This window comes from Chionomys nivalis, chromosome 2 (assembly GCF_950005125.1).
Source record: "Chionomys nivalis chromosome 2, mChiNiv1.1, whole genome shotgun sequence".
Taxonomy (NCBI): Eukaryota; Metazoa; Chordata; class Mammalia; order Rodentia; family Cricetidae; genus Chionomys; species Chionomys nivalis.
Window position 1 is genome coordinate 72,340,616 of NC_080087.1, and position 14,508 is coordinate 72,355,123.

The 14,508-nt window shown below is 41.6% G+C and overlaps 2 protein-coding genes across 2 annotated transcripts; one reads left to right on the forward strand and one right to left on the reverse strand.

Moving 5' to 3' along the window:
• LOC130869582 (olfactory receptor 5) lies at positions 1-939 on the forward strand. Its single transcript, XM_057761869.1, has one exon. It carries the CDS (start codon positions 1-3, stop codon positions 937-939), a length of 939 nt encoding a protein of 312 aa, XP_057617852.1.
• Positions 940-5,019: 4,080 nt separating this feature from the next.
• Positions 5,020-5,961, reverse strand: LOC130869580 (olfactory receptor 5-like). Its single transcript, XM_057761866.1, has one exon. The coding sequence runs from the start codon at positions 5,959-5,961 to the stop codon at positions 5,020-5,022; it is 942 nt and encodes a 313-aa protein (XP_057617849.1).
• Positions 5,962-14,508: the final 8,547 nt, after the last annotated feature.

The window sequence follows — 14,508 nt, forward strand, 5'->3', positions numbered from 1 at the left end:
ATGGAGAGATTCCCAGAGTTGGCCAACATGACCAGGGTTCAGCAGTTCATCTTGCTGGGATTGTCTACTAGACTGGACATACGGGATGCACTATTTGCCGTCTTCCTGACTCTCTACCTGCTGACGCTCCTGGAGAACACACTCATCATCTACCTCATCTGCAGTCACAGCGAGCTGCACAAGCCCATGTACTTCTTCCTGGGCAACCTCAGCTGCCTGGAGATGTGCTATGTGTCCGTCACCATGCCCAGCTTGCTCATGGGCCTGTGGAATGGATTCTATTACATTTCCTTCATAGCTTGTATGACTCAACTCTTCTTCTTCATTGTCCTTGTAGGCACAGAGTGTATCCTTCTGGCCTCCATGGCCTATGACCGCTATGTGGCCATCTGCCGCCCATTACACTACCCAATACTCATGAGGCCCCAGGTCTGTCTGGGCCTGGCTATGACTTCATGGCTGGGTGGGTTACTGGTCTCTATGGTCAAGACCACATGTATTGCCACCCTGTCCTACTGTGGCCCCAATGTCCTCAACCATTTCTTCTGTGACGTTTCCCCATTGCTCAACCTGTCCTGTACCCACGTGGCCCTCACAGAACTGGTGGACTTCATCTCAGCCATTGTCATCCTCTGGGGTTGCTTCCTCATGACTATGGCCTCCTATGTGGCTATTGGTAGGGCAGTTCTGAGCATGCCTTCTATCACTGCCCGTTACAAGGCCTTCTCCACATGTGCCTCCCACCTGGTAGTAGTAGGCATTTTCTACTCAGTCACTATCTTCATCTATGCCCGCCCCAAACGCATAGAAGCCATGGATCTCAACAAGATGCTGTCTGTCATCTACACAGTGGTCACCCCCATGTGCAACCCAGTCATCTACTGTCTAAGGAACAAGGAAGTTCAAGTAGCTTTCTACAGAACCGTGCACTGGTCGTGAGGTTGACCAAATGTCTAAGTCCTCGGAGAGGGACCTTAAATTACCAATATCTATTTTTTGTTAAAAAACAATTCAGATACCATAAATTTCACCTTAAACACCTACAATGTAGTGTTTTCCTCCTAACTTGTTTGCAATTACATAATCATCACCACTGTCAAATCCAGAATATTTTGTTTGCCCTGAAGATAAACCTGGGCATATTAGAAATCATTCCTAATGCCCACCAGTCACTACTCCACACCCCAAGAAACCAACAACCTGTATCCTGTTTCTGTAGATTTGTAGATTTTTGATATTTTTTGGTAGTGGCTTTATGTCATATGTGGTTGTTGTGACTGGCATATTTTGAAAGCTGTACACATTGCCTCATTATCGAGTACTTTATGTCCGTTTGGGCCCCAATAACAATCCATTGTATTGATGCTCACTATTCTCTGTGCTCATTCTTCAGTTAGTGGACATGTGGGTTGATTCTGCTTTGGGGAAATCCCCTGGAACTGGGGTTACAGAAAGTTGTGAGACACCATGTGAGTGCTGGGAGGGGCCATCAGTGTTCTTAACAGCTGATCCATCTCTCCAGCCCCTGTGAATACTATTCTAAAAATTTAGAAAGACTTCTATTTATTCTCTGACAACTACATTCATGTATACAGTGTATCTTGATCATATACCCCAACCCCACCCCCTCAGATCCTTGTGCCCTTCCTCCTCTGTGTGTTCTTCCTTAATCATCTGAGCCCAGCGACTGCTGCCTGATTGAGCATGAGCAGCCCCCAAAGGTTCACATCTTAAAGAAAAATGGCTTACTTTTAGTGGCCAACAGCTCAACAGCTAGGTAAGGAGCCCCATCCCCACCCATGTTGACTGGATTGCTCTTGTGTCAAGAACCATGGCTTCTGTGAGATCATGAGTACAGTGGCTTTGTCACATCCAGAAGATGGCATTTCCCAGCTCTCCCCACCATCCCCAAGCTTGAACATTCTTTCTGTCTGCTATGGTGAACAGGTTTTTGTTGTTGTTGTTTTGTATATTTGAATAGGTTTACTTAAGGTGGTGTGTGTGTGTGTGTGAATGTGTGAGTGTGTGTATGTGTGTTTGTGATGCATATGTGCATGCCTACAATGTCCAGAAGAGAGCACTGGATCTCTACAGCTGGAGCTATAGATGGTCGTGAGCCACCTGATGTGGGTGACTCGGACTTGAGGTTGGATCCTCTGCAAGAGCAGAATATGCTCTTAACTGTAAGACATCACTTCAGCCACTACAGTAGTATTTTAAATGAAGTTTTCACTTGGGAAGAACTCAGAGGAAATTGGTTTACCTGAAACAACAGATAGTATTCATTCAGTTACTGTTTATAACAATTTAAAGAGCTGCCCATGGATGTCGCCAATGTTGGCAGAGACCATTTTGAGGGTGTACACACTGAAACTCCAAAGGTGAATGAGAATATTTTCAAAACAAATTTTATTAGCAATGAAAGATATTAACCAAGTTTTCAGGATACCTTCTGTGGAACATTTGATCATATGCATGAAAAATTAGAAATTCTATGAATTCTGTGATGACATCAATGTAAGCAGCTTTTACCCAGAAAATAACATAAAATGCAGGCATCCACTTAGCTATGAAAAAATTCATAAGAGTCTATGCTTTTATTAAAAACATTTCTATTCAGAATATTAACCTCAGAGGTGCAGGCAGGATGATCGGGAGTTCAAGGTCATCCTTAGCTATATAGTGAGTTTGAGGCTTTATAAGTTCCTGTCTCACTACACTACAGACAACTGTGTACAGAATACTCACACAATGGAATACTATCTCATAACAGAGTACTGTGTCATTAAATGAATTATCTATGTTGTGTGAAATAAATGTCCATCACTGGGCTGGGCAGATGGTTCAGTTGATACAGTATTTGCCCTGGAAGCATGAGAACCTGAATCTTGTTATCTACAGCAAATACAGTGGGTGGCAACAATGTATTGCCCACATGTGGGACCTTGAAAATTGGTAACTTGTAAGTCAACTTAAGAGCCAGTGAGGATAAGAATTTTATTTCACTTTTTCCTCAGTTAATACCATTTAATATTCTCATAAACATAGTTAGAGTACACCCATTTCTCTAGAGTAACTGTTAACCTAAACTACTGTTTAAAATAAAAATTTCCAACATCTTGCAGTATGATGAGCAAGTCATTTCATGAAAGATCATTGTTTTATTTTTATTTCCTCTTTGTTTTTCCTTCAGAGAGCATTTCTCACTATGTGCACTGGCTAGCCTGGAACTTGCTCTGTAGACCAGGCTGGCCTTGAACTCCCAGAGTCTGCCTCCAGAGCGCTGAGAGCAAAGGCATGAGTCACCACACTTAGCTTATTTCCTTTTTAAAATAATTTACTTAATGTGCTTATAAAGCTAATGCAAACTTAATGCAAAATAATAAACATGTAAAATAAAATAAAATGTGAGTTTCCCTGTCCTGCTCGTTGACTAAACATTTCTAGCAACTATTAGCTACATTACATATCCCTTCAGAATTCCTCCTAGATGCATATTAGTGTAAGTAATCACCAATGTCACTGTCACCGCCACTGCTGTCTTATAAGAGTGAACAGTCATGTAATTGTCTCTTCACCCAATCACCTACTGGGTTGTCTCCCCCGTGTCAATAACCACAGATCCAGTTCTATCTTTGAATGGTGCACAGCTTTTCACAGTATATATGTTACAAATGCAAATCATCTTCAAGCGGATCTTTGAGATATTTCCAGTCATTTCATTTATTCACATAATGTTTATTCTAAACATCACGACATAATGTTTATTCCAAATGTCACAATTTGCAGTAACCATTCTTATACATGTATTATGTTAACTATTTGTACATGCACATATATGTAGCATATGTGTATTAGGACACAAAGAATAAATGATAATCTCTCAAGTTTGCATTTAATAGGCAGGATGTCCATCTTCTGGTATTTACTGAGCAGTTATGTTTCTTTATCAATAGTCCCGTTTAGAACTATTTTCATTTGGTTTTTATTTGGGAATATTCCCTTCCTTTTTTCTTTCTTCCTTCTTTCCTTCCTTCCTTCCTTCCTTCCTTCCTTCCTTTCTGTGTCAGCTAGTTTTATGTCAACTTGGCATAAACTTAGTCACCTAAAAAGAAGGAACCTCAAATGAGAAAATGCCTGCATAAGATCATGCTATAGGGAAAACTGCAGGGAATTTTCTTAATTAGTGGTTGATGGGTAAGAACATGGGCCACTGTAGGTGATTCTGTCCCAGGGATGGTGGTCCTAGGTTCTGTAAGAAAGCAGTCTGAGCAAGCCATAAGGAGCAAACCAGTAAGCAGCATTCCTCCATAGCCTCTGCATCAGCTCCTGCCTCCAGGTTCCTGCCCTGCTTGAGTTCCTGTCCTGACTTCCTTCAATGATGAACAGTGATGAGAAAGAGTACACCTTATAAACCCTTTTCTCTCCAAGTTGCTTTGGTCATGGTGTTTTATCACAGCTATAGTAACCCTTTTAATTAGTAAAACTTTCTTTTATGTTTTTTTTATTTTGGTTTTTTGTTGTTTTTGTTGTTTTTCAGGGCAAAGTTACTTCATGTAGCTTTGGAATCTGTCCTGGAACTAACTCTTATATACCAGGCTGGCCTCGAACTCACAGAGATCTGCCTGCCTCTGCCTCCTGAGTGCTGAAATTAAAGGTGTGTGCCACTACCACCCAGAAAGACTCTTTCTTTTTGTCTATCTTGTGAATTGGGGTATATGCATGCCACTGTGCACATGTGAAGATCAGGTGACAACCTGTGAATATCAACTCACTTCTTCTATGAAGTGAGACCCAGGGAGTCAGGTCATCAGGCTTGAGAGCAATTGTCTGCTCACTGAGCCATCTTGCCAGTCCCTATAATATTCCTATTTTTCATGTTGATTTTATGAAGTCTCTTTATACAATGTTCCAGAAACTTCTGCCATGTTTCTCTCTGCCTTTGAATTTTCCTTATGTGTATTTGGCCATGAATTTTTTCAAACCAGGAGAGGGATGGCATCAGCTCTCTGGAGCATCTCAGCACAGACGGAGGATTTTCTTCAGTACTGCATGGACCTCCCTGTTCCGCAAGCAGTAGATGATTGGGCTGCACAGGGGAGTGGCCACTGTGTAGATGATTGACAGTACCTTGTTGAGTTCTGTGGATCTGATACGTCTGGGCCTGGAATACATAAAGAGGACCACAGAATAGAAGATGCCCATCACAAGGAGGTGGGAGGCACAGGTGGAGAGGGCTTTGTGGCTGGCAGCTGCTGAAGGCATTTGGATCAGCACCCTGCTGATGGCCACATAAGAGGCCAGAGCAACTAGCAATGACCCACAGAAGATGACGATGGCTGAGATGAAGTCGACCAGCTCTATGAGAACCACGTGGGTGCAGGACAGGTTAAGAAGAGGAGGTGCATCACAGAAGAAGTGGTTGAGGACATTGGGGCCACAGTAGGACAGACTCGCAATGCATGTGGTCTTGATCACAGAGACCACCAGTCCACCCACCCAGGAGGACAAAGTCAATCCCCAGCAGACCTGAGGCCTCATGAGCAGTGGGTAGTGCAGCGGATGGCAGATGGCTACGTAGCGGTCATAGGCCATGGAGGCCAGCAGGGTGCACTTGGTACCAATGAAAGAAATGAATAAAAACAACTGAGCCATGCAGGATGTGAAGGACATGTGGCACGGGCTGGACCTCAGGCCCATGAGCAAGCTGGGCATGGTGACGGACACATAGCACATCTCCAGGCAGCTGAGGTGGCCCAGGAAGAAGTACATGGGCTTGTGGAGTAACTCAAGGTGGCTGCAGATGAGGGAGATAACGAGCATATTCTCCAAGAGTATCAGCAGGTAGAGGGCCAGAAAAATAACAAACAGACCGTCCCTGATGTCTTTCCTGGCAGACAAACCCAGCAGGATAAAATCCTGGTCAGTGGACCGATTGGCCAGTTGCAGAGATCTCTCCATCTAAGTAAAGAAAGACATATGTTTATAAAGACCTTAGTCTGTTCTGAAGTATAAAGGCATCTATGGTTAAACTTTCTTGGAGCTGAATCAACTTAGCAAGGGGTTGAGCTGCATCAGGCCAAGCAATAAGGAGAAACTGGAAAACTACAAAACCAGAAATGGAAAATTGACACACACAGAGAATTTACTAAGTCTGCAACTTCTTTTTGAGACAGGGTCTCTCTGTAGCTTTGAAGCCTGTCCTGGAACTAGCTCTTGTAGCCCAGGCTGGCCTCAAGCTCACAGAGATCTGCCTGCCTCTGCCTCCCGGGTGCTAGGATTAAAGGCGTGTGCCACTGCCACCTGGCAGGTCTGCAATTTTAAGCAAGACATCCAACCTTTATGAACATCTACTACTGCATTGATAAAGCCGAGGTGAGGGGCAGGAAAGATGAGTCTGCAGTTAAGAGCACTGGCTGCTCTTGCAGAGGACCTGGATTTGATTTCTGGCACCTACATGGCAGTTCTCGTCCATCTGTAACCCCATTTCTAGTTGATCCAATACTTTCTGACTTCTGAGGGCACCAGGCACACATGTGGTATACAGACATACATGCAGGCAAAACAATCATACACACAATATAAAATAATAAAACTTGAAAAGGATGAAGCAGAATGAAATCCATCCTCACAAAGCCTTTGGTCCCTATGAATATTTAGTTTTTGTTTGTTTGCTAGTTTTTTACTACTGAGAATTGAACCCAGGGCCTTGCCCATCTTAGTTAAGTGCTATACCTACTGAGCCACAGCCCAGCCCCTTCATATGATATTTAAGTACAGCAATAAATGAGAATGTGGTTATAAAATAAGGAATGATGCTTATTTTCTTACTTTTGATGACCTTAAATGATTGTTTCTGGGTCAAATTTCTTTCTTCAAAAACCTTTCAAAATCTCACAAGTTGTGTGCACTATTTTAAATAAGAGAAGACTTACAACAGCCTTTTCTGTGCTTATCTCCCTTAAATGGGCTCATCTCTAAAGGAAATGTGTCAATATTAGAAAAAGGTGCCAGGATAATAATCTTTCCATAACACTTTTCCTCTGTGACTACATGGCTCGAGATGATGACAACATTAGGAATGAAGTTGACCAGCTCTGTGAGAACCATGTGGATGAAAGACAATTTGGGTAGAGGAGAGCATTTGGATGTATTTGTTTTATGTGTATGAGTATTTAGCCTGCACATAAGCATGTCTGGTGCCCACAGAGGTCAGGATAATGCACCTGGAACTGGAGCTGTGGATGGTTGTGAGCTGTCATGCAGGTGCTGAAAATGGAACCTGTGCCCTCTGCAAAAGCAACAAGAGCTCTTCAGCATTGAGCCATCTTTCCATCTCCTTGCCTCAACTAGAACAATACAGCAACTAAGACTCATAAAGCCTGGTTGAAGGGAATTCTCCCAGAATGACAATAGTTTCGTGTGTGTTTCTGTTTTTCTCTGAAGATGTATGTGCATGTGTGTGTGCATACAAGTGTGTGCATGTGTGCATTTTGCATGCACATGAGTGTGCATATGCACCTGTAAGTGTGCATGCAGAGGACAGAGTAGTGTCTTCCTCGACCACTCTCCGTCTTTTTTCCTTACGACAGAACTTTTCACTGAACTATCAGCTCACAGTTTCCAGTAGGCTGACTGGTTAATGAGCCTTCAGGATTCACCTGCCTCTGCCTTACTTGCAACCAGACTGCGTATTAAAACTCAGGTATTCAAGCTTGCTTAGCAAACACTGCTACCCAGTGAGTTACTCCATGCCCAGCAGCCTTTTTAGAGGAAAGAAACTTTGTACATTTAGCATAATTTAGGGTCCACAGAGTATTCTAAATGAGCATCAAGTTTGTTCTTACTACCTTAGATGGATGGACATTGATCCAACCGTGCTTACCTGCGACTGTGCTGGAGCTCATGATTGTAACTTGTTCAAAGGAATCCTGATAGGTCCCGTCCTATGCTACTAACACTTGGGGATTCAGTGTCTTGTGTAGAGTACAGTGTTTCAGCTGATTCGGCAGCAAATATCTAGTTTATAATCTGTACCAAGTGCTTGAAATAAAACGGTGAAAAATGAGCATTTGTTTGCAACCTCTTGAAATTTTTACATTCTAGGTAAAGAGAGATTAAAAACTCAAATAAAAGGTCAAATGTACACAGCTGTAACTCCTGCACTGGCTTTGGGGAGGAGGTGTGTGGGTCTCTGGAGTTCACTGGACATTTCGCTTGTCCAAACTGGTAACCCACGGGTCAGTGAGAGACCCTGTCTCCAAAACTACAGTGGAGAGAGATTGAGAAGTCAGCCACTGTCGACCTTTCACACACACACACACACAGATAATTTCATGGATGCTGAAGAAATAGTGGGTCAAGGATGCATATAGCTGTCCAGGCCTGGAGGAGGCTATTTTTAAGAATCAAAGAACAATTCACCAGTCAGGAAAGTAACATTTCAATTTATTTCTGAATGACAAGAAGGAAAAAAAAAAACAGCTGAGTGTTGAAATGGTGGGAAAACACTCCACGCGGATCAGAAAAGTCTGTGCCTGGTTAATTTGTTATCTATGACAAAATAAAAATAAAGAAAAAGCCTACATCACACACATACACATAAACTCATACACACACACACACACACACAAGCTCAGGTTTTGATCAGATGAAAATATAAATGCAATGCAGATGTCCCAGTCAGAGCTGAGCACTGAACAGTCATTTATCCTCAGCATTTGGGTTAGTTATGAGTTTCTGTAGTAACTGACACCAACTACAAAGAAAAAATTCCTATGGCCAGAGAAGTCACACATAACATCACACACACACACACACACATAAATGGGGAGGCTGGAGGATGGGGAGGAGTCCTGTGAAACCCTGTCTACAGCAGGATAATGAAATCCAGAACACAGCGCAGCTGTGGCTACCTATGCAAGAAAGAACTGCACAAAAAGTTTGACTTGCAAGTAGAAAAGGTCCGATTGGGAAGAAGAAATGGGTAGGCATGAGTGTGAGGCAGATAAGAGAGAGCAGCTAGAGCGAGCCTGTTCATATCATTGCACATCTGTACAGAAATGTCCAAATTTAATGTATTTATGCAAAACAAAAATCTCTAAACTTTTAGAAAACAGTGATATACATAAAACAACATAAAGAAGAAGAGAAAAAGCACTTAAACCATCTGTCTCATCAATGAGCACATGAACTCACAGAGACTGAGGCAGCAAGGGTCTGCACCAGGTCTTCTGTGTATGCTTCATAGCTTCAGGTTTCTGTTTGAATGGATTCCTGAATGGGTGAACAAGTGGGTCTCAGATTCTTGTGCCTTCTCTTGGGCTCGTTCCCTTCTCTTGAATTGTTCTGTCTGTCTTCAATGTGATAGTTTTTGTTTTATCTTAATATATGCTATGTTGTTATATTTTAATATTATCTCTTTTCTAGTGAGAGACAGAAAAAAGTACATCTGGATGGGAGAGAAGGTGGGGAGGACTGGGGAAAGCAGAGGGAGGGGAAACCTTAACTGGGATATATTTTGTGCACAAAGAATCTATTTTCAATAAAAGGGTGAAATTTTCAAAGAACTAAAACTCATAAAATTTAAAAATTTGCATGATCTGAAGAGATTCTGGTTACCAAAGAGATAAAAATCACAAGTTGGAAAAATGTCCCTAGTGCATGCTACTGACAAGGGGTTCCTTCACAGAACATACAAAGTCATTGGTTGATTGGTACAGAAAGCATATTCTTTTCCAGTTTAAAAAAATGAGATAAAGTCCTACCTTTCTAATGCCGTAACCCTTTTAATACAGTCTCAGTGCTATTGGGACCCCCAAGCAGAAAACTAGTCCATTGCTACTTCATAACTGTAATTTTGCTACTGTTATAAATCATAATGTAAATATCTTATATGCAGGATGTCTGATTGTGACCCCCAAAGGGGCCATGACCTACAAGCTGAGAACCCCTGTCCTAAAGGCACATTTTCACCAAAAGTAACTAATAACTTAAAACTAGAAATTTTTCTCTTATTAGGAAACAAAGAAATGGAAATTGAAGTCAAAATGAAATACCTGGCCAGGTGGTGGTGGCGCACGCCTTTAATCCCAGCACTCGGGAGGCAGAGGCAGGCGGATCTCTGTGAGTTCGAGGCCAGCCTGGTCTACAAAAGCTAGTTCCAGGACAGGAACCAAAATAGCTACGGAGAAACCCTGTCTGGAAAATAAAAAAAAAAAAATGAAATACCTGTTTTACAGCCAGAGAGCTGTCATGAATATGAACATTTATTTGGACATATTAAATTTCACCTTGTGGTTGTCACACACTTTGGTGGGAGCCTAGATGGGTGTTGACTCCTGGGAAAGGAAATAGCAACCAACATCTATCAGATCTTAGAGTGTGGCCACTGCTAGAGCGGTTACTTTAATAGCAGCACTTTTGGCACGAAAGTATCTCAACATTGCTAACATCCAACAATAAAACCGATACATAAAGTCCTGTTTATATACTGGAGTGCTACTTTGTAAGTAAATGAGCCTAGCATCCTCCCTGACCAATCTCTGAAACATACTCCTGACCAAAAAGAAAGATGCCTAAGCATGCAATTGGCGTTAATCACTTCTATAAAATAAAACTGCAAAAAACATTTAGAGGCTGGAAAGATGGCTCAGCAGGTGAAAGAGCTTGGCCTGCAAGTCAGACAATCTGAGTTCTGTTCCTGGAAACCTTGATGCAAGAAAAGAACTGACTTTGGAAAGCTGTCCTTTAATGTCCACATGCATGCTGTGGCCCCCAGCATATTATGCACAAAACACAATAATAGTAGTAGTAGTAGTATTAATAATTGAAAACTGTTAAGTCAGAAAGATGATTCAGTGAGTGAAAACACTCAGCACCCAGCCTAAAGACCCAATGGTGCAAGAGAACCGACTCATAGGTTATCCCCTGCCCTCCATAAATGTATGTACCCACAGACACACACATCATTTTTAATTAAAAAATGTTTTCTATAAATACAAAAGCTCAGTATTTCTTCAAGACAAGCCTATTGAGACTCAACGACAATACTAAAGGTGGTTTTCAGGCCGCCAGTCTTTGTGCCTGTCAGCATGAATCCTCAGGACACCTTAGCTGTGTCAGCAGGGGTTCTGGTGGCGAGCAGGGCTCCTGGAGCTGTCCCCGGTGCTGAAACCGCGTCGGGTTTCTGGGAGTACGCCCTGCGAGTCGTCTCTGGGTTTCTGGAGCTGTCCGTGGTTCTGACACAAATTCCTGCTAATCTTCCACTACAGACTTTTCCTCCTCAGTTGGAATGATTTCCTTCTGTGGTCTACTTACCCTTGGTTACATCTATCTTTCATACCTTACCTTATATACACCCTGAATCTTATATAACATCTGCTGACGGCTTCTTTATGTTATCTTGCCCTTTTGATAACATAAGATGTCCTATACTTTTGACTTTCTCACAAATGAAGACAGTATTTTAAGAGGTACCGGGTGATCTGGGATGAGTCAAAGATGTTTTAAAGCATGTGTCAGAGGTGAGACTGGATTTAATGCAGTTCATGCTGGCTTCATCCTCAGTATATAGTGAAAGATACCCTCGATCTCTGCCTCTGTCGCCGATTTCTGGGTGACAAGCATGAGGCACCATACCCAGATCTAATAGTATCTTCCTTTGAATTATCTATTACATAAAGACACTATGTTATAGCTTTCACCTGTTGCCTGTGTGCCAGGTATTGGGCGATTTAGTCATGGCAAGCTATAGTATGCTCCATAAATAATTATTCAAATCATAAGAAGAAAGCATTTTCCATCGTGAATACATCAAGCAGCATGTATATGTAAACATCAAGGACATTTTTAAAAGTTTAAAAACACTCACCTGACATCACATGACTAGGTTTGGAAGTGTCTTCACTTATGACAGACTTGACTGAACATGTTTATTCTGTGTCATTTTAATATTATTATTGACCCAATATTATTTAATATTGTCATTTACCCAGTAAGTTGATTTTATGAATCTCAGCTTGAAATATGCTGACAACTTAAGAAAGCGCTTGTAAAAGATACTAAGCTGGTTCTAATTCATCTCTGTCTGCATTGGATCTGGCCTAATAAAGCTCACATATTCATCTGCAGTATAAAAATGGTATCCCATTTTCTTTTATTTTTAAAAAATATCTTATTGGTGTATATATTCATTGTACATGGTGTTAATATAGGTGTAGACAACTACTTTTAAATATATTATGCATTTTAAACATAATCACATCTTACCATTTCTTCCCTTTAGTCTCTCATCCCTATCCAGTTAATCTACTCTTCAAAGTTCTGATTTCAAAGATGGCCTTGAATTCTTATGGTTGCCATGGGGAGTCATTCCAATGAAGTTGAGTATCATCAGGCTGTTCCTAGCATCTATAGGAGAGAAAACTTTTTGTTTTTATTGAAATCAAATCACATTACCGTAACTTCTTACCTCTCTATCAAGGCAAAGCAGATCTTGCTTCTTCCTCTTAAAAATATTCAGTTTCTTGCCTGGACATAAGTGAAGACAGCAGCGACTTAAGTGGTTGGACAATGAATTCAAAGCCACATGTTTGGAAAAGTTATCATTAGTTCCAGGTAATGAGTTCTCAACTAGGCTCTCCACATTTCTCTACTTTTCTGTTTTCAAGAGAGTTCCATTCTACCAGTCAGCTGTAAGGAGAGGGGCCAACTTAAAACCAAGAGCTGGGCCTTAGAGGACTCTTAATCTCTGTGGGTTTGGAGCAAAAATCCAAGTGAAATTTTTCATCAGGTTGTACTGAGGGTGACCCAAAGGCAGCACTGGTTCTAGTCAGCTCCCAGGCAGTTTGCAACTCCTAGCAAGACCAGGGACTTGTGTCAGATGCTGGCATCCAACAGGCATGTGAAGCCCAATAACCTCTCTCAAGGGGATCCCAAGATACTGAAGTGCATGGAATCTACAAAAGACATGTATACAGTCTTGGAATAAATGGCAAGTGACATTTCATGTGCAGAGAGTGAGGATCTGGAGATTTGGAACTATTTGCAGGATATACATACGAACTTGGCCTCTGGGGGTACCACAAGAACATGCGTGCTTGATACAAAGCAAGAAAAATCAGTAAGGAATTGCACTGACTCAAGGAAAATTTAAATATCTCTCAATACCGCTAGCTTGGTATTATGAAATATAAAATACTTTTTATTATAAAAGAAATACATGATTAACACAGAAAGTTGACAGCAGGCAGCAATGGGAAAAGCAATGCTTCCCACATTTTCCCATAATCACTTTAATAATCATTATTTTCCCATAATTTTCCCATAATCATTTCAATTATAATTATTGAAAATTTAAGGCAAAAATTTCTGAAACCTTTATGAGTTCTTATATAGAAACTGCATTTTTTAATTTGTTTTGACAGTCTTGTGAAGCCTAGGCTACCCCTGAATTCACTCCGGGTCCTTCTCCCTCCATCTCTCAGGCTCTGGAGTTACAGGCGGGCACTCCCACACTCTACTTATGTAGAACTGGAACTCAGCCCCAGACTTTGTGCTTGCCAGGCAGGTGCTCGGCCAACTGAGTTATAGCCTCACCTCCAAATGTATTTGTGAAAATGGAACCATAAGCATACTGCATGAAGCTGGGTTTATTTTTCAGGTTTATTCATTTTTATTTCTATGTATGAGTGCTGTGCCTGCATGTGTGCCAGAAGAGGCCAGAAGAAGTGTTGGGGCTCCTGAAACCGAGTTACAGATGGTTGTGAGCCACGGTGTGGGGGCTGGGAACCCATCGGTCTTCTGCAGGAGCAGCCTGTGCTCTTAACTGCTGAGCCATCTTCTAGCTCTAGACACAGTTCTGTAACCTAACTTTTCAACCTTAAAATAGGTAACCACCATACTTCCTGACATATTGTGAGTAACAGCTGCTAAGTACGTGGGCTCTGTATTCAGCATGCCATTTGTGCAGATGTTATAGTTAATATCACTGGGCCTCTATAACTGAATTTCCCCCAATAGTTCTCCATTTAAAGCACAAAATGGACCTGGAAAAATGGCTCAGCAGTTAAGACTGTTCTTCCAGGGGACCTGAGCTCAGTTCCCAACACCCACACCAGGTAGCTCACAACCTCTCATAACTCCAGCTCCTGGTGAATCTGATTCCCTGACCTTATCTTCTGACCTCTGAAAATACCTGCACGTGTGTGTGTGTGTGTTCACACTTGCATGCACACGCACACACAAACACACATACGTACTAAATAAATAAATATTTTTAAAAGCACAAAATGTCATAAAGATGCTTGTAGGTACACCAAATATTCTGAATTATTTTCTTTAAAAAGTTCTTTCAGTCATGTTCTGAGTCAGCATTCATACACACTCACACATGCCATGCATAGTATCAAGTTTCCCCTGAAAATCACATCAGTTTTAGTTAATACTTTTCAATTATTATTGAAACTTACAAATAGAAATTCACAGTGTCCTTGAGTTGTTCTTGGC

Excerpts from the sequence above, each read along its gene's own strand:
- LOC130869582 (XM_057761869.1), top strand. The coding sequence starts at position 1 with ATGGAGAGATTCCCAGAGTTGGCCAACATGACCAGGGTTCAGCAGTTC.
- LOC130869580 (XM_057761866.1), bottom strand. The coding sequence starts at position 5,961 with ATGGAGAGATCTCTGCAACTGGCCAATCGGTCCACTGACCAGGATTTT.